Below are 26,360 nucleotides of genomic sequence, written 5' to 3' on the forward strand. Positions count from 1 at the left end.
TATAGGAACCTTAGAAAAAAGTGACATCTCTGGGTCAAATGACCTGCATTTTGATTTTACTAAAAATGGTACTGTTCTTGTATTTTCAAATTATAATTGTTTATTTGTTATATTAAAAGATTCTTTTGCATTGCCCCTATATTTTGCAGCCTTGTTAAATTAATTTATTATTTCTAAATCTTTTCCTGTATTTGACTTAGGGTTTTCTATGCATGCTGTCAGTAAATGGACAATTTTTCTTCCTTTTCAGTTTTTATACTTTTTATTTTACTACCATGTAACACTTAAAACTAGTAAAGGCAGGATGAACTATTCAATAAATGGTATTAAGACAAATGTATTTCTATTGAAAAAGCTACCTATCTCATGTGATATACACACATAAACACAATTACATAATGAGTAATGGAAAATTACTGTAAAACTCTATAAGTGTTTGAAGTAAATATACAGCATTTAATCTTTGGCTGAGAAAGACAATCCCAAAAAAGCCTGTAATCCCTAAAACCAGAGGAACAGATTCATTAATTTGCCTACATAAAACTTAATCAGGAGGGGCTGTGGCTCAGTGGCAGAAAGCTTGCCTGACACAGTGAGGCTCTGGATTCAATCTCCAGTATCACATGCACACACACATGCACACACACATTCACACAGAGGCGCGTGCACACACACGCTCACAGGCACACAGGCACACATAGAGACAGACACACACACACAGTACATAACTACATCAAATCTTAAAATTACAAAATACAGGCTTTGGAATTGGGTAATGGGGAGATGGGGGGACCTAAATGTCAGTGATGAGACTATTCATGTAGGCTGAAAGAGTAGGGAGGGAGTGGGTATTAGAAGCTGGAAAGAGAAGAACTTACACATTGTTGAGCAGTTAGCAAGAGCATTATTTGAAGTCAGAAGACTGAAAATGTACAGTGAACTTTTGAACTTGCCCAGGCAGATGTCTAGGAACAATATTTAAATTTAACTGTATTCTTCTAGCAATGTATTATGTATACCCCAAACTTCAGAAACATAATGCTTATTTAAAAGTAGTTGTATTCTTTTGGGTATATCCTTAGGAGTGGGATTGTTGGATCATATGGCAGATCTATGTTTAGTTTTTTAAGGAGCCTCCATATTGCTTTCCAGAGTGGTTGTACTAGCTTACATTCCCACCAGCGGTGTATGAGGGATCCTTTTCCCTCTCCATCTTCCCCAACATTTGTTTTTGTTGGTGTTCTTGATGATAGCTATTCTATCAGGAGTGAAGTGGAATCTTAGCGTGGTTTTGATTTGCATTTCCTTTATGGCCAGGAATGGTGTGCATTTTTTCATGTGGTTTTTTTTTTTGCCATTTGCACTTCTTCCTTTTGAGAAAGTTCTGTTTAGATCACTTGCTCCCTTTTTATTGGTTCATTGATTTTTGGAGAGTTTAGTTTTTCGAGCTCTGTATATTCTGGTTATCAGTCCTTTGTCTGATATATAGCTAACAAATATGTTCTCTCACTCTGTGGGTGGTCTCTTCAGCTTAGAGAAGATTTCTTTTGTTGTGCAGAAGCTTTTTAATTTCATGTAGTCCCATTTGTCCATCCGTTCTCTTAGTTGCTGGGCTGCTGAAGTTCCTGAGGAAGTCCTTGCTTATACCTATTGCTTCCAGAGAATTCCCTGCTACTTCCTGTACTAACTGGAAGATTTCAGGTCTGATATTAAGGTCCTTAACCCACTTTCAGTTGATACTAGTACAGGATGATAGGCATGGATCTAATTTCAGTTTTCTGCAGGCAGACAACCACTTTTCCCAGCAACATTTGTTAAAGAGGCTATCTTTTCTCCATCGTATGTTTGTGGTGGCTTTGTCAAAAACAAGATGGGCATAGCTGTGTGGATTCACATCCAGGTCCTCTATTTTGTTCACTGTCTTCAAATCTGTTTTTGTGCCAGTACCATTCTGTTTTTATTGCTATCGCTCTGTAGTATAGTTTGAAGTTGGATATTGTGATACCTCCAGCATTGCTCTTTTGGCTAAGTATTGCTTTGGCTATTTGTGGTCTTTTGTATTTCCAAATGAACTTTAAGGTAGATTTTTCAATGTCTATGATGAATGTCATTGGAATTTTAATGGGAATTGCATTGAACATGTAGATTGCTTTTGGTAATATAGCTATTTTTACTACATTAATTCTGCCAATCCATGAGCATGGGAGATCTTTCCACCTTCTGTAGCACCTGCACATCCATGTTTATTGCAGCACTATTGACAAGAGTCAAGCTATGGAAACAGCCAAGATGCTCTACTACTGAAAAAATGGATTAAGAAAATGTGTTATTTCTACTCAATGGAATTTTATTCAGCCACAAAGAAGAATGAAATTTTGTCATTCACAAGTAAGTGGATGGAACCAGAGAACATCATCTTAAGTGAAGTTAGCCAGGCTCAGAAGCCCAAAAATTGCATGTTCTCCCTCACATGCAGGTTATAGACAAAACAAATGCAGTAATATTATTGGACATGGGTCACACACTAAGGGGAGAACATGCACGGGAGGAATAGGGAAAAGGAAGGAAACCCAAAACTTGAATGTGGTTGATGTACACACTGTAGAGGAGCAAATATAGTAATCTTAAACTGGCAGAAGCCACTAATAGGAAGGGGACTAGGAAGTAACAAAGAGGTGTGGTAGAGATGAACCAATGTGGGTTGCAATACACATGTACATGGAAGCACTGCAAGGAATCTCTCTGTATAGCTATCTTTATCTCAAACTAGCAAAAATGCTATGTCTTTCTTATTATCTCTTATGTTTTCTCTTCAACAAAATCCAAGAACAAGAGGTGGAACAGGTTCTGTCTCAAAGGGGAGGAAGGGGGGATGGAGGATGGGGGAGGAGATGGCCCAAACAATGTATACAAATGTGAGTAAATGTAATCACAATAAAATAAAAAAAGAAACTTATACCCCAAAGAGTACTCAAAATAAATAAATAAATGTAATTGTAAATACTGTAAGTAAAGTTGTTCATTGCTGTTTCTACTATTTCTTTTTATTTACTCCCAGATCTTGAGATCTTTTTCTGACTTACTTTTCATTTGATTACATAATACTATGAATTCCTGAGTACATTTCCTCAGATGAGGGTACATGCATGACCTAACTGAATTTTTATTTTTTTAATTGTTTTATTATTCATATGTGCATACAAGGCTTGGGTCATTTCTCCCCCCTGCCCCCAACCCCTCCCTTACCACCCTCCTCTGCCCCATTTCTCTGCCCCCCCACCCCCTCAATACCCAGCAGAAACTATTTTGCCCTTATCTCTAATTTTGTTGAAGAGAGAGTATAAGCAATAATAGGAAGGATCAAGTGTTTTTGCTAGTTGAGATAAGGATAGCTATACAGGGAGTTGACTCACATTAATTTCCTGTGCGTGTGTGTTACCTTCTAGGTTAATTCTTTTTGATCTAACCTGTTCTCTAGTTCCTGGTCCCCTTTTCCTATTGGCCTCAGTTGCTTTTAAGGTATCTGCTTTAATTTCTCTGCGTGAAGGGCAACAAATGCTAGCAAATTTTTTAGGTACCTAACTGAATTTTTGATGTCTGAAAATGTCTTTCATTTCCTCCTCAAGACATTCTTAAATATTGTCTTGAATCATCAGTGCTTATCATTTTTCTGTCTTCTAGGTACTTGTGTTGAGTACATAAAGCATTCAGTACTGGTCTCTTCTTTGGCAAATAATTTTTTTTCCTTGCCTGCCTAGATCAGAAGCTTGTGAAATTTTTTCTTCTGCATTTCTGGAATTTCACCAGATATATCTAAAAGTATGTCTTTTCAGTAAAACCTCTCTTGGACTCAGAAAGACCTTTCCATTTAAAGCTACACTCCTTTTTATAATTTAGGAAATTTTTCTTCTAGTATTTATTATTATTCTATGCTTTTTCCACTCACACTAAATTCTTCACTGACATCTTTTACATATCAAATCCTCTGAAATGACTTATGTATTATTAATCTTGTCACACGATTTGTAATCATGCATATTTGAGGATATTTACTTCATTTGCTTTCTTACAACATTTACATTTCAGTAGCAACTATTATATTTTTAATTCATCTTTTATAGTTTTCAATTGAAAAAAATTGTTTATAGTACCATTTATAACTTTTAGCTCTGTAGATAAAAGTTACATTTTTACTAAAGTTTATGTCTATTTCACCCATTAATTCTAGCTTCAGAGTAGCCACCTCTTCTGGAAACTAACATTTCCTTAAATGGCTTGTGAAGTTTTTCTGTCTATTAATGTTGATAGGTAGTCAATTCTTGATGTCTATACAGGGTTATCTGTTCAGGTTACCTGGGCAGTGAAGGACTGACAGCCATTGAAATATATTTAAAATATTTTTTTCCATTCAATGAGCACACAGTGAACATGTTGCAAATTGAGATCTCTCTTTTAGGGTAGGAGGCATAGGCAGAATTAGCATACGTTTTTAAAATCATTTTTTTATTATTGTTGTGCTGGGGGTATATTGTGACATTTGCCAAAGTTCTTACAATATATCATAGTTGAATCCACCTCCCCTTCATCATTCTCTTTTATTCCCCTCCTTCCAGTCCTGGAACACTTTTAACAGGTCTTATTTTTCTATTTTCATACAGGAGTACATGTGCATTTTTATTTTGCTTTTGAAATGGAAACATCTCTTTTATTTCACCAATATATCTTGGTGTTGTCTATTGGTTTAAGAAATATATATTTTTATTACTAAGAACATTTCCATTTCTTTCTTTTATAAATTTTTTAGAACAAACATTGACCAATTTAGTCTGGGTGAAAGTTACAAATAATACTATGTAAAAATTACTGGGTTGCACATTTATAGTACAGCACTTCATTAAATGTGTCTTTATATATTTATATATCAAAATATTGATCTATATCAATAAAATTCTTGATTAATACACAAATAAAATTTCTGCTTTCAATAAAGAATCCTCAAGAATAAATCAAGTGCCATCACTGTGCAGATCATATGAATATGATGCTTTACCTTTTTATAATGACTTCCTACCACAATAATGAATTTAATGGGTACTTATTAAGGTACCAGATGATCATTTAACCTTCTTAGTAAACATACAAATAGGCATTATTTTCTCTTTTACAGATGGTAAAACTGATAAAGAGTTCAGTAAGGTAAGAGCAAAAGTTTATATTTAAACCTAAAGTAACACAGGATTTGAACTGCCTCTACACTTTGACATTCATCATCCTTGCACACTTGGAAAAAGGTCTGCTTAATTTCACTAATCAAAATTGAGTAAAGTTGTAACAGAAAATTTAGTAATTAATTAGAATCAAAGGAAGGGACGTATAGCTATTCAACTAAGCTGCTACTTGTTAAGGTTAATGAGATCAAAGTCATTGTCCAATTTCAAGGACACCGAACCAAATTATTAGAATAGGAACACTCTTAGGAGCTGTAGTCAGTTGGCCGCAGTGGAATCAGAAGTAAATTTATGACATTCATGGGAATAAGAGACTCCAGAATCAGAGAGTTTGAAGAAATTATACTGTAGGTTGATTTAGGGCCATAAAATATGGACAAATCATCAGTCTTTATATGAAATAGCACTGTACCAGGTATTTTCTTTTTCTCAACCTGATCTTTATGCATTTGATGTGCTTACTTCCATCTAGGGACTTAGTGGTTTAAACACCACTTATACCAAGTATAAATTTGGACTGAAATAAATAAAACTTCACTAGATCTTTGATCTTTAGATCTTTGACAAATGATTTAGATTGGCTAACTCTCACTTTCCTTAGCTAAAATGATAATAATTATGAGAAATAAAATCACCTCATAAGATTATTATGTCAAATAAAATGTTTCTGAAAGTATTTGAGTGCTCTGCACATAATAGATAGTCAGCATATTTATTTTTCTGCCTATTCCCTTATTTCTATTCCTATGAATTCACCATTTCCCCTTTTGGGTGGTGACAGATCTGGAAATTTGACAACTGGACACCTGATCTCTCTAGTTGTTACTATAGAATATGCAGCCCTCTTCTTAGCAAACAGATTCTCCACATTCCCCCACATATGTTTTTCCCTCCAGCTAAGTCAGTTAAATTTTTTTACATTTATCAGGCATATTTCTGCTTAGTTATCTTTAGAAAACTATACATGGTTTTAAACTATTTCTAATGTTCTCTATTTTTCATTTATAGAAATAGATTTGATTTAAATTTTCTTAAGAAGCAGAAACCAAATCACAAAGAGTTAAACTAATAAAAGGTAGATGTGGTGGAGGAAAGTAGAAAAAGGAAAAACAGAAGCAAAATGTTTAATTTAAAAATAAGTCAGAGGTTACTTCATTATTTTTATAGGCAGAAGTCACATTATGTCAGTCCTCTGCTGAAAACCCATGGCTTCCTAACTGGATCAGAGTAAACTCCTCTATCCTTAGGATGTTGTAAGAGTCCCAAATGGTCAAGCTCACATTTTACTCTTCCACGCCTCATTTACTGTTCTAGGATACCATCCTCCCACACAATCTTGCAGAGTACTGACAACAGAGCTTTAGCACTTGCTGTTCCAGCTCCTGACAACTCTTTCCTGACATACCTATCCAGTATGTCCAAGCATTCACTCTTTTTCAGGATTGTGCACAAATGTCACCTGATCAGAAGAGTCTTTTCAGACAACTCTACAAAAAACAGCATCTTGGTTCACTGTGTTCACATTACTGTGTTTTGTTTCTTCTGTTACACTTATCCCAAGCTGAAATGTCATACATAAGCATCTGTTCTGTTTCCCTCATGGAGTTTTTGTTGTCCTGTTGCATCCTCAATATACAGTGCTTGGTACATACTAAGTGCTTAGAAAGTATTGAATCAATCAGTGAATACTTAATTCACAATTACAGTACTGAGAATCTTATTAGGATATATTATGTTCTTGTGAGAAATGTTATTTATAAATAAGTTCTTTTAAAATATAAACAGGGCTTACACATAAGAAGTTATGACGAAAGAGGAGGAGGAATTTAAAAGTAACTCAAAATAGGGTGATATGTGAAATACCTATATACCAATCACAATAATGAATGTAAAGAAACTAGCAACCCATCATAAACTTCCTTTGTTTTGATTTTTAAAAACCCCCAAATTTGTCTCTTGTAATGAGACAGATGCAGAATGATACGAATATTTGCTATCAGATAAAGCAGAATAAAGTAGAATTTGAAGATGAAAAACTTAACATGTGAAAAGGAATAATTTCACTACTTAGTAATATATTTTCTCAACACAGTCATCTTTCAACTTCAGCCTCATTCCAGCTCCAGTATAGAAACATTTCTCCTACTTCCTTATTACCAACATAGAAGGAAGGTATTAAAAGAAACTAGGAGAAATAAAATTGTTTTCTTTAACGCTAATGGATTCAAGAACAGCCCAAGCAAACCATTTGAATCTAGACCTTGCTGCTTGCAGATCTTAATCAATCAGACTCATTCAGTGGGAAGAAAGTCTTACCCAGTGATAATGGACAGCATAGTTTCAGAGGTAGATTACTTGGCTTTGATACTTCAGTTATGTGACCTTGCACAAATTATCCAACCAAACTGAATCTCATTTTCCTTGCCTCATGTGATTAGAGAATAAATAATGTAATTCATAAGGATGCTTAAGGATTAAATGTAAGGCCCATACACAGTTCCTTCCTTTTCAACAACCTCCTTTTTTATGCAAAGTGGAGCCTCACACAAATTGACAGAAATGCAGATTCTTTGACCCCTAGACTCACAGAATCAGAATCTGCAGCTTCAACAATTTTCCTAGGTGACTCCAATGCATATTAATATTTCAGAAGAACTGATCCAGATATTAACAGATAGGGAATGACAATAATTTAAGGAAATTTCTAGTTTACCTGTTCAAATGTCAGTGACTTTTTTACCCTAAAGCTATCAATAACCTGCTTTTAAAAAAAAGAAAAAGAAAAACAAACGAACAAACAAAAAAACCATAGTTCAAGTCTGTTCATCCTAGCTGCTCCAGAGGCAGAGATCAGGAGAACTGTGGTTTGAGGCTAGCCCTGCAAAAAGTTCCAGAGGACCCATTTCAACCAATAAAAACTGGATGTGGTGGTGTGCCCTGGTCATCACAGCTATGCAGGATGCATAAATAAGAGGATCATGATCCTGCCCGGGTACAAAGGTGAGATCCTATTCAAAAAATACCTAAAACAAAAGGGCTTGGGGCATGGTTCAAGTGGTAGAGCACTTACCTAGAAAGCAGAAGTCCCTGTATTCAAAACTCCAGTACAATAACAAAAATAACTAAATAAAATTTGGAATTTAATTGTCTTCATGATTTAGACTTTTCTTCACATTGAAAACATTATTAATAGTAACTATAAATGAAATATTAGAAATGCCAGCTGTTTTCATCATGGTGCTTGCATAACACTAGTCATTTCTCCAATTAATCTCCATCATCAAAAACCAGGAGAGGACAACAAAGGCTGAAAATGATATCTATGAAAACAAATTATGTCATTTGCTATTGTGTGGCACTTTATCAGGCTTTTCTAAAACACTGTTGTAGAGCTCTACAAGTAAAGATTAATACATTAACTTTTAACATTGTAAAAACCAAACAAAATAAATGAAAAAGTTCCTAGTGCAATGCCTCATTTATATAGTCAGTGCTCAAGAAATGTTAGCTGTTTCTTTTCCTGTCCATCTTACTATATCACAATTATTTTTAAAATGCTTATATTCCATAATAGTTTGTGAACATCAGGAGAGATGGAACTTATTTCATTTACATATTTATGTCATAAATACAAGCCTTGTCACATTTTCTGAGTGTGAAATAAACAATCATTGACTGCTAAATAGATTTCTAGTGACCTATTTTAGTATGTTTACTCAAACAAAACAATAAATGACTGAAAGATTAATATAATTATTCAACAGATAATTATCATGCAGCTTTTATGTGTCAGGAACTATGATAGACACTGGAGACTGAAATAATGGTATGCAACAAAGAGACACTCTGTACTTCTAGCAAGTGTAAACATACATATTATCTCACAGAACTGTAATATTGAATTCTGACCAGTGTTGTAAGAGGTGAAGTGCAGTAAGTGGGTAGGATAAATCTTAGCATAAGAACTGCTCAGCAAGATCTTGTCTTGAGGTACTTTCCACTGGTCTGCCATGTCACTGTATTCTAACCACGGTATAATTTACTGCTTTTTCAGTTTATCTTAAGTTGGAAAAAGTCCTGGGGCAATGCTTCCAGAAAGCCACTGTTAAATGAATCTTTTCCTGGGGATGCACTTTGGGTGTAGGGAAATGGAGAATGATGATGTCAGCGTCATCTTTGACCCTCTTTCATGAGTTAATATATTGGTACTAATTATTTTGTCACAGTGGTTTAGATACTTTCACGTTAAGACAAGTGAATCATAGAACTTACACGTGAGTTCCATGCTGTTTGTGAAATCATGGAGGTTCAAATTCCTAGGTACACAGGGAACACTCTAAGCTCACTGGGCTGGACAACGTGGTGACACCATTACATCTCCCATAGGGAGAACATAAGTTTCATCAAATTGCGCAGGAATGATGTCAGAGAGAAAAGCCAAAATACTTCACTTTACAATGTTCTTTATGCTGGCCTTCTTTTGAATATCTGAACCTGAGAATTTCTGGTCTCCCCTCTATCTATAATTCCCCTTAAAACAGAATGTTAAAAACATTGTAGTTAAAATTTCTGCTTGTGTTTGCAGCCGCTTAGGGGCGAATTGAAAGCTGTTTACTTAATAAGAGAATTTGTTAACAGTAAACTCCTGCCGAGCTACAGGACTTTGGGCGATCCCTTTCCTCATAACTTACCTGTTCCTAAAGTAGTACTGATTTGCTAAAAAGGACGACCGAGCCTGCAGCTTGGCTAACGTGGCCATGGCTTCTTGGCCAGCCTTGCCCCTCTGTTACCATAGGTCTCCATGACAACAGGCCTAAACCATAGGCCTTTCCCGGGGGTTTCGATTTTTCCTTTATTTCTCCACCCCATTTCCGTTTTAAGATGACTGAAAAGAGAATTAGGAATTTTTTGTATCGCAACAATGTTTAATCTACTTGTCTCTACCTCCTCTCGGAGTAAGAAGAGGCGTCTCTCTGCAGGAAAACAGAGGGGCAGGAGACGTAATGGTTGCTCCTAACTTCCGGTTTCCGTCTCGCGTCAACTTCCGGAAGCTCTTCTCAAAATGCTGAAGTGCTCTGTGGAAGTGGCCGGGGCTGTAATAGTTGGAGTCTGTTCTCGGGCCTGAGCCTCGAGGCCAGGCTCCTGGGTGTCGTTAATGTTCGGGGCCGCCGGGCACCAACCGATCGGAGCTCCAGCCGCCGGGAACAGCTGGTGAGGTTGGCGGCCCTGGGTTGGGCCATCCGGAAAGGGTGTGAGGGCCGTGGCCGCTGGACCCGGCGTGGAAGGGGGAGGGCGCTGTGCCGGGGTGATCCAAGACGCGGGGGTCGAGCTGCCACCTGTGCCTGGGGTGCCGCAGCCTGGCGTGTGCTAAGGACTGAAGAAGGGATGCGGCTAGTGCTTGCTGATGGCGTGTCTAACTCTTAGGGTGCAGGAGAAGTCGGGCTTTCTGTACTACAGGGCAGTTGATCTTCCCCTTGACTGCTGATAAATCCGGAAACAGGACTCCTTGGTCTTAATCTTTATTTTCTGTTTTCCTGCTGAAAGTACCAGATTATACTCAGTTTCTTGGAAGATCAAATCCCATAAATCTAGAATCCTGGAGGTTTAGCATTGGAAAAGACATTAATCCCCAAATACCATCAAATCCCGTTTTTTTGTGAAGGGAGTAAGTTAACCTGTTTCCCGCTACTGCCACGTTCAAGTTCAAGTGACACGTGGACGTGTATTTTCTGAGAACAGAGAAATGTCTTAAATTTGGGGGTTGACCAGGTCTGTAATATTGTACCACCAAATGCCACGTTGGAATAATATGTTACTGTAAGTTTTCAAGGTGCTTTCACAAATTACACTTTATTCTTAAAATAGCCCTGTGATTCCAGAGTATCCCAGGCACAGAAGATGTGACTTTTCCAAAGTTGCCCTGCCCATTTTAGTCCTAGAAATAGAAGCTGGTCTTTGAATTTTCTATTTTGAAAATTCTTATGGCTGGTGTTTCTCTTAAGCCTTTTCCCTGAAAATATATACATGATTAGGAGAGAAACAAGTAAGAAAATTTACCACTGACAGTCCTCAAATATAGTTTTGACTATCAGGTAATGGAAAAAGTGCAATCCATTTGCAGATTGTCCAGAAAGAACACAAGGAATTATAATGGTCTGTGATCTTAGAGTAAACTTCTTTTGCATCTCCTACAACTGAAAATTTAAAGAAATATTTTACCCAGAATATTTGTGTTGGATCATGTCTTCATAGTTCATTTTATAATGAATATAGATTTGGCCAAGCTACTTTTAAATTCTTACATTTTTTTTCAGTGAGAAACATATAGAGCACTTTTAATGAACCATTTAAAATGGTGTAATTAGCTTAGAATAAAAGGCACAGTTCTTCAGTACTTAATTTTATATTTTGCTAGTTGTATATACTTGTGTAACCACCACACAAAACAAGATAGAGGACACGTCCACCATCCTGTAATTTCCTCTGGGGTGTACCTTTCTTAATGATCACCATTCAATGTCTTGGAAAGGGAGGGAGATGAAATGTGCTATGTAGGTTGGTTTGCTCTTACTATGTTGACACTGATTTGTAGTGTAAGTTACTGTTTAATTTTTTTTAAATGACCTTCTTGCTGGGTGCCAGTGGCTTATGCCTGTAATCCTAACTACTTGGGAGGCTGAGATCAGGAGGATTGCCGTTCAAGGCCAACCCAAGCAAATACTTCATGGGACTCCATCTCCACAATAACCAGAGCAAAATGGAGGCATCGCTCAATTCATAGAGCCCCAGCTTTGCAAGTGCAAAGCCCTGAGTTCAATACTTCAGTCCCACCAAAAAAAGAAATGACCCTCTTAACTCTGCTGAACTTCCACCTCCTGTCATAATTTCCTTTTTTAAAATAGAGACAGCTTCAGTTCTCTTCTGAAGAGCCTGTATTATTTTTACTTGACATACATCCAATCTAATGGCACCAGAACATAACATAGGGTCTAACATTTTTTTTCTTTAAAGAAATTCTTAAAATATTCCTGAATAGGCAGAATGTGTTTCAGAACATTGCAACCTTTATTTTCTAGTTTATCTACATAACTATTGAGTCATTAAAAATTCCTTCTTTTAGATTCTTTTTTCTTGCATTAGAGGGATTTGAACTCAGAGCCTCCTGCTTGCCAGGCAGGTGCTCTACAACTTGAGCCATGCCCCCATCCCCTTTGGTGGTGGTGATATGTACCACCACACCCAGCCTCAAAATTTCTTAATGGAATTCTCTGTTTCATTCACTGAACAAATATTTACTATATCACGAATGTTTGTGTTTATCCCAGTACTGAAATACATCATTTCACATAAATCTTTTGAGGTAGGTGCATCATTCTTTGCATTTTAGATAAGGTGACACGGAAGCAAAGAGAGTTTTAAATAAGTTGCCTAGGTGTCTTATTTGAAGTTTGATTCCCGTATACCAAAAGAAAATTCCTAACTATCCTAGTACTGCATGTGTCTGAAAAACATAAAGTATCTCAAGGGATGTATAAACCACAAAGTATATGCCCAGAATTGTTAACCAACCCAGACTTAATAAGGTATTTAGCTCTTGACCTTTTTGTAACCTGTCTCCAAAGTAGCTGTTGCCTTTTCAGTTTTTAGGCACAAAAATGCATAAACGTAGACGATTTCTTTATTAAACTATGGTATTCTGTTTAACTTTTGTTATGTGGCTTTGCTTTTGAAAAAGCCATTAAAATAACAGTATGAACTCTGGACCTTTGTTTCTGCAGTTTCATTCCTGTTTGGTATTTTGATTTTATTTAGTTCTGAAAAGAATTCTGGTAAAAAAATGCATTTTTTAATAATTGATTTTTGTTTATTTTGAATTCAGTTCCTCCTGTCAGGTTTATTTGATTCAAGATTATCTTTCAATTAAGGGTCAAAGCAAAAGTATGATTTAGACCAAACAATTTTGTTATTGCTTCTAAGCATTCTTATTTATGCCAAGCTAGAAACCTTTAAACTATCTAAACCATCTTTGATAAACTGCCCTTACCTTCACATTTACTTAAACTAAAACTTCACAGTTTGTTAATTAGGCAGAAGATTTGAAATCCAGATAGTCTAAAATTTTTAGTCAGGTTATATTTTTATTTTATTTTGTTTACAACAGAGTTTTGTTTTTTTTTTAAACGTTTGTTATATGACAAGCAGTATGGTAGGTACTTATAATTAATATTCATTTTCTGCTCATTCCTAACCTAGGACTTGAGGATATATTATATATTCAGTAAATGTTTAATCAGTTACCATGTATAAGAAATAAACAAGACATTTCCTTCTCTTCCAAAAGCTTGCCAAGGTGTACAGAGAATATATGCTTGCTCACAAGTATTAGCATGAATTACTTTTAGGACTCTAAGTTTTGACTTGTTTGATTTAGACTCTGACTTTATTTCAGTAGGTAGTTTTTAAATCAGTAGTTCACATCTTAAAAGCAATTAGAGGAAATAAGTTTTGAAATAATTAAATGAAGTAACAACAACAAATCAAAAGAGTGAGGCTGGCTTAGTTGTCTCCTGTCTGTAATCCCAGGTACTCCAGGCAGAGATTAAAGGATCAGGTTGGAGGCCAGCCTGGGAAAAAAGTTAGTAAGATCTCATCTCAACAAATAAACCTTTCTTGATGGAGCATGTCTGTAATCCCAGCTATTTGGGGGGCCATATTAAGGATTGCTTTCCAAGGTCAACCTGGTGCAAAAGTTTGAGCCACTATCTGAAAAATAACTAAAGGAGAAAAAGGCTGTAGGAGGAATAGGTCACATTTATATCTTTTTTTAAAATTTAGGATCCCTGTTTTAGCTTATCTTGGATTTCTTAAGTAATCCCTGAACTTGCTAAAATTGTGACAATCTTGCTTCCTGACCCCAGAATGACTGACGACCTTTGCTTTTAGTATTGTACCCTAGGATCCACAGTAACAATTGTACCTTCAAAGCAGAATGTGTGCTACTTCATTGGCGAGTGGGTTGTTGAAAGATGAAATAACTTCTCTCAACAGTACATATGACTCTCATCCCTCAGGATAGAAATTATACCCGGTTTTATGATAAATAATCTGGATCAGAAGATAAATTGCCTAAAGCTGTAGAGCCAGTGAACAGAACAGAATTGAGCTTCCAAGTTCACAGCGTTGCTCCTAATGCTCATGCTCTCCACATTTTCCTCCCAGCCCTCCTTTTCCTCTAGAGTATTCTAGTCCATATCTCACATTTATTGCCTCATGTTTGATGTACAATTGTAATTAATCATTTACAGTGTCCCCCACCCCAACAAAAGGTTGCTTCAAATTAATACTTTACAATGATAGGACAAGGGCTTTCCACATTAGTGTGTTGACATTTATTGTTATTCTGTATTTCCTGAAGTGACACCACCCCCCAAATATATAAAAAGAAAAATAGAAGACATAGTTTTCTATTAAATTTCTAGTTTGAAGTCCCTTTTTTTTTTCTGTGGTGCTACAGATTGAACAGGAGCCTCTAGCATGCCAGGCAAGTGCTGTAGCACCAAGCCACACGCCACGGCCCAGCCCACCAGCTTTAGATAAAGACTTACTTTGATAAATAATAGGTCTATTAAGGAAGGAGGTTTATAAATTCCAATAAGCAGCTGAAATCTTAATCAAACTTAAGGTAATCCCTATGGATCATACTGTGTTTAAATAGTCATAAAATGTAGCTCTCGATATGACATCTCTATGGATTACCATTTGTGTGTTTTGTCACCCATTGTCACAGCGTATACTATTATACATTCATTTTAATCTGTGCTCCGGCTATGTGCTGTATACTTTTAGGACCATTTAACCTTTCCTATTTTAAATAAAAGCTAGCATGATATGGAAGTATACTTTCTAAAGTTTGTGAGTAGTTATACATGCATTCATAAGCATAGTTCTTGACTGTATACTGTTTTAGTACAATGTTACTATACATTGAATTTTGTTTTTACACAGAATATAACACAGAAATGGGTATTTCTTCCCTTAATTTTTCACAAGTCAATTAAAGTTGTACTTAGCAACAGGTCATTTAAATTTAGTTCTCCCTTAACTTTGTACAAGAAACAATCTGTGTTTTAGAGAAATGGTGATCTGAATTTTACTGTGATAAACTGTATTTGATCTTTATTTTTCCTTAATTAGATATTTAATAACTATGATCAGTTACCTTTTAGTTATATCTGGAGGGTTTTAATGTGTACGTTAATGAACTGGTTGGTGTTACTCAGTAGATACACATATATATCCTGTTGTAATATTTTTATTATCATCTAGGTAAAGAAAAGATCCTAAATTAATTCTTGCATGCTATATTTTGCCTTTTTGGAATAACAGTTACCAAAGCTTCAAGAAGCCTCATGAAATAGCCATCAGTTATTGGGGGGGGGGTTATTTTCTGGGATTTTTCTCTCTTGCTGTGCCCACCATCTATACATTTTAACTGCAATTTAAGAGCTCTAAGAAATGGGTGTGTTAGTGCATGCCTATAATCCCAGCATTCAGAGACTAACGCAGGAGGATCCCAAGTTCAAGGCCAGCCTGGGTTACATAGACTTTGTGTCAAAAGAAAAAGAAAAAGTTGACCATCAGTCAACTTTTAGTGTTTTGGTGAGATTTAAGACACTAAGGTAAGACCAAAGGAGCTTCCTGATATTTCCTGATTCTTCCTTAAACCAGAAACCTTTGAAGGAAACTGCCAAATTCAATGACATGTTTTCTTCATTAGTTATCTTCCAGACTCTTAAACATACTTAGGAAGACCTTTTACTGGAATGATTGAGTCTGGTGATGAGGAACCCAAGGATAGCAAATTACGCATTTCCTGGATATTTATTATTGCCTAGAAAAGGACATGAATGCAGACTTGACCTTTAGCCAAAAATTCTTTAAAATTGCATATGCAATCTTGTATTGGATCATGCATTTTATATATTGGATCAGCACATCAAATACCACCTGAAAAAAGATGGTGAACTGCTCCTTTCCTCTTTACAAGTCATCTTTGGAGATAATGGGACTACATTTGTTTTGGGCTATTTTGTCCTTTTGGAAAATCTTAAGAAAACTATTAATGGACTGTTGCTTTAGACATTATAACCAATGCTAACTGTTCCCTAAAAGATTTCAATTTTCACATGAAAAAACTTTAAAAATTTTTTTGAGTACAACAATTTCAAATTTGTTAAGTGTTATATTCACTGAATTTACTTTAATTCAACTAAAACTGAATGTTGACTAAGTACAGCTTTTATGAAAAGTTGTATAGGTCTAGGTTTCTTCTCCAATAGGAAAGGTCTTGAAGAAGCTACATGTTTAGAATAACATGTTTCAACACCATGGTCTTCTGATGCTTCAGAACAACTGCCAGGGCAAAGGAAGCACAAGCGCTATTATCACAGTGTGACTTGTCAGGATTTTATTTCTGTGTGGCCAATTGGTGCCTGTTTTACCTGCGAGATGGTAGTGAAGCAGCTTGACTGACATTAATTGAACAATATTATTGGCTCATTGACAGGAATTTTGCTTGGACTGATTTGTAGAGGAGCCTAGTTATATGAAACAATAGGGGAAAATTACTTTGAACACTGAATTGCATTATATTAAATACATTTTTCTGAGTTTTTGTAGAGTTTTGCAAGAATGTTTTAAAAGTAATTTTTAGTTCATTTCTATGTGAATGACATGAAATAAATTTCATTCTAATTAAACTATTTTAAAAATATATTTTCTCTTGAGAGAAATAATATAAAATTGAATAAGGCTGGCACAATTCTAAAGAAATTTTGCTTTCATTCCTGGTAATGTCTTTGGTATATTTTGTTAAACAGTTAGTCATAGCAATACTTTTTTCAACAGAAATGAATAGAAGATTATCAGATTTAAATAGATTGAATAGGATATCCTAACCTTTTTTGTAAGCTAATACCACCAATTAAGTGAGACTTCGTGGTACAGTCCTGTAAACTTAGCACTCTGGAGGCCGAGACAGGAGAATTCTGAGTTCTAGATGGGCTACATATTGAGACCCTGTCTCAAAAAACCCAAAACAAAACAAAACAAAAAAAATTGCCAACTTTTCTGAAGTAAAGCACCAAATTACAACTTCAAAATAAAATTGCTCTTTTAGTTGAATATTATATTTGTGTTTTGAGTTAACTTCATGTTTTAATATTTTGAACTAGTCAGTAACTCACTGATAAGAACACCATCTTCAAAAGTTAAGTTACTCTAGAACTAGGTGATACAGTCTTTTAGAAAAAGGATTCTTACTTTAATACATGTTGGAACTGTCTTTAAGTGAATTTTTTTAGAGGTACAACATTATATTCAGAAATAATAAGTCTTTCAGACTACATTTCTTCCAAAGAACTAGTATTAAAGGAGAAATTAAGTGAAAACAAAAAGGCAATTGTTAACGTACAGCTAATGGAGCAAAGATCCATTTGGTACATCAAAGTGGTCAAAGTTACAGCCCTGTTTTGGCTTAATGGTTCCTCTGTGATGCATTTTTCTCTTAATCTAATGTTGTATTCTGGTATCAGAGTTGCAAGACTGAACCCTTATAAAGGGAAAAAAAATCTCACTGGACTTCCAGAGTTTATTTAAAACGTATCTTTGAATCACCACTGTGCTTTTGAAAAATGTGTATCCAAATATACTTTTTGTTTATATATTCAGATTGCCAAAGGTGATGGATCTGGACTCTACAAACTCATAGTAACTGAAAAGCAATGCTGTTTTTTAAGCCCTCATAATATACACTGTACTAGCCAATACAGTGTTGGTTCACTGAGATCGGTTCACCTTCACCAGTTACATCACCCTGTACCTTGTGTTGATTTAGGTCTCACACCCCCACTTTCTATTCAAAATATATAAACACCTGGTGCTAAATCAGTCAAACGAAATTACAGGCTGGATACTGGAATTGGCTAGTCGTTCTAAACTGTAGCTGGATAAGCATTGGCCTTGTAGAACCAGATTGCTAGAATCTGTGTTCTGTTTATACTTAGATATGTCACATTGTGATAGAGATAGCTCTCTGCATATTTCATCTGCCACCTCTTTGGGTTTCTGTGTGAGAATGTAATTAGATAATACATGCAAAACACTTAGCAATAGACCTGAAATACTAAATACTCAAGTTTTAGAAGCTGTGTGTGTGCATCCTATTGTAAATGGAAAAATAAGTTGGATTGTGATTGATTTTAGGTTATCATTAAATGAAAAGAAAAAGTTGCAAATTGTTTCAACTAAAGCATGAAGTTGTAGATGATAGAGATGATATATATCCTATTGGCACTGTACATACATCAAGGACTACAAACTATGGCCAGTCACTGCTTGATTTTATAAGTAAACATTTATTAAAACATAAGCATACTCATTTGTGTTGCTTGTGTCTATTTTTGCATTATTTCATTTATGTACTACTTGTGTCTATTTTTGTATTTGTGACAAATTGAGTGTATATTTGACATATTGAGTACTGTTAGAAATCCAATGGCTTACAAAGCCTAAAATATTACCTGACTGTAGAAAAGTATGCCTACCTCTGCAATAGACTTTAGAAACTATGTAGCCCTCTAGAAGACTGTTGAGAATACTTTGATTCCCAGGTGCTTCTGGAACTCAGTTTGAGAAGTGATTGTCCACGTCTTCATAAGAAAGGTATATACACAAACTATATATATATTATTTTTATGTTTAAAAAATAAAATCTATACTTGGGCTATCTTACACCAACTAATTTAAAATCTTTGGGAATTGGGTTTGGAAAGACTATATAACTTATTACAGTTCTCTAAGAACAATGATGCTTATCCTTGCTGACCAAAATGGCCTAAGAGATGGCTTCAGAATGTGGTGAGTCTCCAGTTTGGAGGTGAGCATAGTTTAATCTACTTCACTGGGTTATGAGGTTAGTGTGGCCAAAATATAAGCTTAGTATTTGATTAAACTTTCTTTTCACATACATTAAAAATCTTGTAAGTACCTCTATCTACCTCTGACATTGTGGCAGTGATTGGTGAGAGCATGGCCAGTAGAGAATTTCATGCCTCTGATAATTTAGAAATCAAGGGATGGGTAGGCAGAGAAAGTTCTCTGTGTATCTGCTCTAAGAAAACTGGCTCTAGAGAAAGGGCAGGGGTAGTAGGAGCTAGGGAACAGTGTTGTAAGTAGAAAAAACTTTTCCATGGTTATATAGAAAAATATAAAAGTACTATGATCTTCTGCGGCTGACAGTATGCTTATTCTATCTCAAAATGATTCCTGTGTTTATTTTTTATTTATTTTCTTAATCTTTTTGGGTTTTTTGTTTTGCTCAGGTTGGCCTTGAACTCAGGAGGCTTCTCCCTCAGCCTCCAGAGTGATAGGATTGCAGGCATGTGCCACGCCCAGCTATTCCCATGTTTAATCAAAGAACTTCTGCAAAAGGCTTAATAACTATCAGAATATTTGAAACTGTAGTACACTGAGTGGAAAGATTAAATAGCTTCAAACATTTCATGATGGCCACTTTCCTCGCTCTTAGAGTGCTACCTGCTGCGGAGGCTAGGTTAACACTAAGTACTGTACTTAGTTCCTTTCCTCTCCCAACCTCCAGGCACTTCAGCAGGACCATGGAAGAACTGGTCCACGACCTGGTGTCCGCGCTGGAGGAGAGCTCGGAGCAGGCCCGGGGCGGCTTCGCAGAGCCGGGGGAGCACGCGCGGAGCCTGGCCTGCCCGCTCAAGCGCCAGGCCCGCAAGCGGAGGGGCCGGAAGCGGCGGTCACACAACGCGCACCCGCCGTGGGACGCGGGGCGCTGCGTGAGCGAGGGCTCGGACTCCAGCCAGGACGAGCCGGGCAAGGACTACCGGGACTGCCACGGCGGCAAGAAGGACCACAGCGACTCGGACGACCAGGTGCTGGTGGCCAAGCGCAGGCCGGCGTCCGTGAGCGCCGCGCTCGGGCGCGGGAAGCGGCCGCTGTGGCACGAGGCCGAGCTGGGTGCCGATGCGCTGGCCGGCAGGACGCTGCGCAGGCGCAGGAAGGTGAAGCGCATGGCCGTGGACTTGCCGCAGGACGTGTCCAGCAAGCGCGCCATGACGCAGCCGCCTGACGGCTGCCGGGACCACGACATGGACCACGACAGGGCCTGCCCCCTCCAGGACCTCCCCAGGGGCAAGGTGAAGAAGAGGAAGCTGAGGACCACCAGGCAGGGGCCGAAGACCCACGATGGGGGAGTGGGCCTGGACAGCGAGGACACCAGCCGGGCCAGTAGGGACAAGATGGACTACGAGGAGCAGAAGGTCTCCGACGAGCTCATGAGTGAAAGGTGACCTTTATTTTCCAAATATCAAAATGTTTGTCGCAGTGTGTTGGTTGGATGTGTTTTATATTTTAATTAATTCTATTTTAAAATAATTATAAATTGTAATAATAATAATAGTGAGATTACAGTGTAACTATGGCTACATTTCCTTAAAATTTATGATGTTTTCACACAAAGCAAAATTGCTTGTTTGATTTACTCAAAGTCTTGACTGTGTTCTAATGACTTAATTTTCAGCTACAAAGAGAAAAGGCAATGGATTTTCAGTGGGAAAGAATGTGCTTTTGAATAAGCACATTTGTAACTCTTAGAATGGGAGATACAATTATTTATTTGCTTAATTATAGAACGTTAGCCTTTCGAGCGTGTTACAGTGCATGATTCATTCTGATTCCTGATAGTCAAAATTTTATATTCTTTTGACATTTGTTTGGCCTACTATTTTAGAGTATCTATAACTTCCTGTGGATTGCAATCACTTGTAAAACTTGATTTATGGTCCAGGAACACCTGATTTTGTGATTAAAAGTGGAAGAAGAAATGATCTTTTGGCAGTTAGTCTAATCTGTCCATTCTAAGAAATTGGTATATACCACTAGGATAATTGTTCAATACTATTTTCACAGAATCAAAAGGTAAGCGATCATTATTCTTTTATACAGAATTTATGATACTTGCAAGAAATGAGATGTCCATCTGCATGTGTCCTCAAACCAAATGCCTGACTATGAGTCAAACAAAAATAGGTCTGGGAAAGAGTATTAATTTATAATGTTGGGATCATCTTAATCAAGTGGATTGTAGCCTATGGATTTTTTTGTTCTTAGCTTTTCACTATGATTTCAAACATGATTAGGACCTGGTAAGAATTTATAAAGTGACTTTTTTATTAAGCATAGTTTGCTGTTTATATAATTTTTCTAAAGAAGTACAAGTTCTAAAAAACCCAAAACATTTCCTGAGTGCTTTGGCATGGATTGCAAGAATTATTTGTACACTAGTGTTGCTCCATTGTGACTGAGGACTGCTCAGACTGACTTAAAAGTATCCTGCTCAGTTGCTGGAGGAGTGTGTCATAGTAGAGATAACATTCTGGATTATTCACAGCTAGCTTACCTACTTTTTTGGATTGACTGTCTAAGATCTTCTTTTTTTTTTTTCCCCTCATTTTTGTGTTTTCTGCCTTTTATTGATCTACCCTGGAACAGAAATGAGATGAAATGCTTATCATTTATGTCTCCTCGTTGTGGAAAAAAAAAACAAAACTCAAGTACCTACTAGGTATTACCACCCTATCCAGTAATTAATAGTCCAGGCACAAGTTTTCCAAGAGGATACTTACTCTTGAGTGAAGTAAAAGGTATATATTTCTTGTAATTTTAGTCTTTATAATAACTCATTGTTGTCACTTAAGCAGATTCCTGCTGTGGGAAGATTACTAAATAGTTAAGGTATCTTCCAACAAATGTAAGTGTTTTTGAGACTACTTCTGAAGCTTTTCTATTGTAAAAAGCTGTGTTATTTTCTTGGAGCTGATTTATAAATAAGAACAACTTTATTCTGTTTTTGGGGTGTGTGTGTGTGTCTCATATTTAACAAACATTTCATTAACTGCTATGTACTATGCACTGTGGTGTCTGGATTGACAATACAGACTCTGTCCTCAGTGCCTGCTAGGCTGGAATAAGCAGACAAATGTACACCATGGAATGTGCTATGAAGAAGGATCCTCAGGAGGAAAGACTTCCCATAGGAACTAGGTTTTGAAGCAAGAACTAAGACTTGTATAGAAAAGGAGGAGGAAATGAAAAGGAGAGAGGAAATGGCTTTTTTAGATAGAGGGAGCAGTTTGTGCAAAGCCATGGCTTGTGAAATGAAGGTGGTGTGTTTGGGAAATATATGTAGTTCATTGTTACTAGAATATAAAGTAGGATCTGAGGGTACAGCAATAGACACTTCTTGAAGCCTGTGTGCTCTGGTTTCATCAGACAGGCAATGGGAATTTTTAGCAGAGAAGAAACTCAATTAGATTTACATTTTTTCAAAATAATATGATCTTGGTAGTATTTTTTATCTTTTATCTACTTCCAGTCCTTTCTGTGGAAGGTAAATTATGGCTGTGCTAGGAGAGGAAAAGAAATATTTGAGAGTATTTGAGGTTGATTGTTTTGGGGAGGGTGATGTTCTCAGTTAATGCCTAGGTTACAGTTATAGAAAATGAATAGATTGGGACAAGGGATAGGTTTAGGTACATACACACACCCAACATACTTACTTATTGAATATATTCTCATTTCGGTACTAGGCATAAAAGTCATACCGAGGAAAGGGGGAAGAGATGCCCTTGGAGATGAGCTATAATGATCATCAGCTGCAGAAAAAGCCTTTCTTTTGTTTTAACTTCTTATTCTGATACTGAAGATAGCAACAAGTACACAGTATCCACTGGCTAACTATCCATAATGCAGAATGTAAGGAAGGAAGTGTGTTATATACATACATACATAAAGTAGAACATATCTTAAAGTAGAACAAGGGTCATTAGGGTCTGTGAGCTGGTTCTAGAGAGGGAATTTTGATTTCCTAATATTTTTAAGAGAGTGGGCAGGCAGAGAGAAAAGAGAGGAGATAGACATGTCACTTAGAACATAAGCAAAAGGACCATGAGCGAGGATGGGCAGAGTTCAGATGGTCACTCACAAATAGAAAGCCTTGCAAACCTAAGGTGATAATTATAGAGGTTTTAATAGAACACTGTCTTACAGAGTGTGTGAGTCTGTGTGTGTGTGTATTTTATAAACTTTTTTTCTTTTGAAATAGCTTTTATATAAATTGCAAAGTAGTTCAGAGAATTGATGTGTTTCACATTCCCATATGCCCCACATGCATTTTCCCCTATTAACTATCGTTAATATATGTTACAGTGCTGCCCCTGTCAAAATTAATACACCAATATTGATATGTTTTTAAGTAAAGTCCACATTTTATTAAGAGTTTTTTTGCTTTTATTTAGTCCTTTTTTCTGTTCCAGGGTATCATTTTACTGTTAGTCAACTAGTTAACATTTTCAGAAGATGAACCTGGTTGTATATAGAATAGGTCAGAAGAGGTAAACCTGAACTCAGAAGATTATAGTACTAAAAAGTAGCACACTGATTGACAGTCTGCAAACCTGGACTCTGAAAAGCTGTGAAAAACGTAACTAATTAGTGTACATAACTCAACCTGCCTGTGTTTACTGTGCATTTTCATTTGGGTAATTGAGAAGTATAATAGGCTTTTGATTATGGAATGCTACCATAGGGTCCCCTCTGATACATTTTAGGGTGTACCTTTCTAAAGTTTGAATATTTTTGAATTTTAAATGTACTTTTGCCTCAAAGGTTTCAAGAAAGGAATTGTGTCCTGAGGAGCTGCATTGATGGGTGCAACAGAAAAAACATCAGTAGTAGTTTCAATAGCTAAATAGCGGGAAGATAATATTCCTGAAGTATTTTTGTTTATTGGTTTATTATTATTATTATCTTTCTCAGTGGAACTGGGGTTTGAATTCAGCCTCGTCTTGCTAGGCAGGTGTTCTGCTCCTTCAGCCACAACCCCAACCCTTTTTGCTTTAGTTGATTTTCTGAGTAGTGTCTCCCTTTTTTGCCTGGGCTGGTCTTGGACAATGATCATCCTATATATGCTTCCTGCATTGCATAACTTGGATTATGGAAGGGAACCATCACTCCTGGTTTGTTGGTTGAGTGGGTGTCTTAGTAACCTCTCGTTTGGGCTTGCTTTTAACTGCAGTCCTACTGATCTCTGCCTCTTGAAGAGCTGAGATTACAAGATATGGTCCTCTGTAGTGTTTTTACTACTCAACAATATTGTGCATAGAAGAAAACGTAAGTTTGCAAATAACACACTATGGATTTGTTGCTCTTAGAAAAGATTGTTGCCAGATATGTAGTATAGGGAGCTTCATATGTTCTCTTCATTTGAAGGAAGTTGGAGAAAAAGAATATGCCTCATGACAAATTCTTAAGCATTCATTAATTATTTTTTGAATGTAAATAAATGAAAATTGATACTCTATATCCAGAAAAAGTTGTCAACTTAGGTAGAGCTCATTGATAATTTTCACCTTAAATGTCTCAATTTAAATGTTTTAAAACAGGTTTCAGGTTTTTGTTTTTTTTTTTTCAAATAAGTCAGTTAAACTTAGTTCTACTTGCTATAAGTATTTTAATTAAAAAAACCACCTGGGGTAATTTCCTGATTGGTTAAAATTAAGAATTATAGTAAAAAAAGAAACTACATGAGAATTTTTAAAGCATATCACTCAACTTTCTTTAGAGACCAAGCCTCTCATATGTTCTTACTCTCTTGTATTTTAAACTAACTTGTCTATCATATAAGCTTTGCTTGTATTATAACTGTTCATGTTAGTTGAATATTTGCTGTTTGTTTTAATTTCTGTGTTAAATTTGAATCTGGGTCATGTCTCAAATTTCTGTGGAAGTAATGAGAACCCATGTAATTTTTTCATTCCCCTTCATATTGGTAATGTTCATTTTATTGCTTACAGTGACCTTAACTTTGATTAATGAACTGTCACTGTCATAAACTTTTTTTTCCTTGCAAAATAATAGTTGTTTTGAATTCTTAAGTAATGTCCTTTCTAGAATATTTGCAAATGTGGTTCTGAAAACTAATTTCATTCCAGGCTCCTGTAATTCATTTGCTGAAGAAATTCTTACCTTGCTTTTGATTGAGACTTTCCCATTTTATTGAGCATTGGTGTTTTAGGCTGCAGCTGAATTGCACAGCGTAAGAAAGGAGCTGTGAGCACATGATGAAAGCAGATAATAAAATGCATCAGTGTGTCAGCACCTCGTTCAGTCACATCTGGCTTACTGTCAGGGTCCCATTAGATTCCTGTGGTTTTATGTGCCAAAAATAATATGCTCTGTAGTTAATAGAACCAGGACATTTGCAGTTTGATTAAAATAAAAATCATCTTATTTTCTTTCAGATCTTTGTCAGGCTCAAGTTCCATCTCTGAGCTGCAATGTCTCTTTAAAATTCTACAGCTGAGAGATCAATTGCTCTTTTGATCCGTTTCTTTTTCTTTCTTTTTTTTTTTTTTTTTTTCCTTCTTATTACAGTGATTCCAGCAGTCTCAGCAGCACTGATGCTGGTTTGTTTACCAATGATGAGGGAAGACAAGGTACTGAAATGCTTTTTTTTCTCTCTTTGGAAAAACAGCTCCATGTTAAAGTTATGCTTATTATCAGTTGTTTCATAAGTTGATAACTGCAGTCCATTTGCATTATGCATACTACTTAGTTGACTGGGGCTTAGGATTGTAACTTGTTTTCTACATGCTACAGAAGATGTCCTGCCTTCTTGACCTAATAGTAATAGATTATCTCCAAAGCTAATAATATAAAGGAAGGATTATCTTCCTCAAGAAATCTTTACATCCCTCAGTCTTTTCAATTTTGTCCTTTTTTTTTTTTTTTTTTTTTTTTAGTTTGTTCACAAGATACTGGTTCTGATTCTCCACCTGATTCCAAATGCATTTAAAACTGTTTAAGCAGTCATAAAGGTGGATTTCCAAATCATTTGTCATTTTTATTCAGGTGTGACATTTATTCATCCTATTCAGTTTGTAAGTAATTAGATGACTTTCCTGAATTCAGTATTGTAAACTCTTAAACAGAAATGTGTTACATACCAAATTTTTTTTAATATTTGAAACTTCCTGAAGCGTTTCA

General features: G+C 36.2%; 2 protein-coding genes across 22 annotated transcripts in view; one reads left to right on the top strand and one right to left on the bottom strand.

Moving 5' to 3' along the window:
- Spata17 (spermatogenesis associated 17) overlaps nt 1-10,041 on the bottom strand; it is a 203,674-nt gene extending 193,633 nt beyond the window's left edge. The window contains exon 1 of the mRNA XM_074048977.1: nt 9,920-10,041. Coding sequence (XP_073905078.1) covers nt 9,920-9,987 — 68 coding nt within the window. The 5' untranslated portion in view covers nt 9,988-10,041. The remainder of the gene's footprint in view (nt 1-9,919) is intronic.
- A 228-nt stretch (nt 10,042-10,269) lies between these two features.
- Gpatch2 (G-patch domain containing 2) overlaps nt 10,270-26,360 on the top strand; it is a 243,775-nt gene continuing 227,684 nt past the window's right edge. For all 21 annotated transcript variants that reach the window (XR_012438976.1, XR_012438977.1, XR_012438978.1 and 18 more), the window contains exons 1-3: nt 10,270-10,439; nt 19,888-20,601; nt 25,749-25,810. Coding sequence is in view for 7 of the 21 variants with exons in the window: in XM_074048296.1 (XP_073904397.1) it covers nt 10,384-10,439; nt 19,888-20,601; nt 25,749-25,810 (832 nt within the window). In the remaining 14 variants the exon portion in view is untranslated. The remainder of the gene's footprint in view (nt 10,440-19,887; nt 20,602-25,748; nt 25,811-26,360) is intronic.

This window comes from Castor canadensis, chromosome 11, assembly GCF_047511655.1.
Source record: "Castor canadensis chromosome 11, mCasCan1.hap1v2, whole genome shotgun sequence".
In the NCBI taxonomy this organism is placed as follows: domain Eukaryota; kingdom Metazoa; phylum Chordata; class Mammalia; order Rodentia; family Castoridae; genus Castor; species Castor canadensis.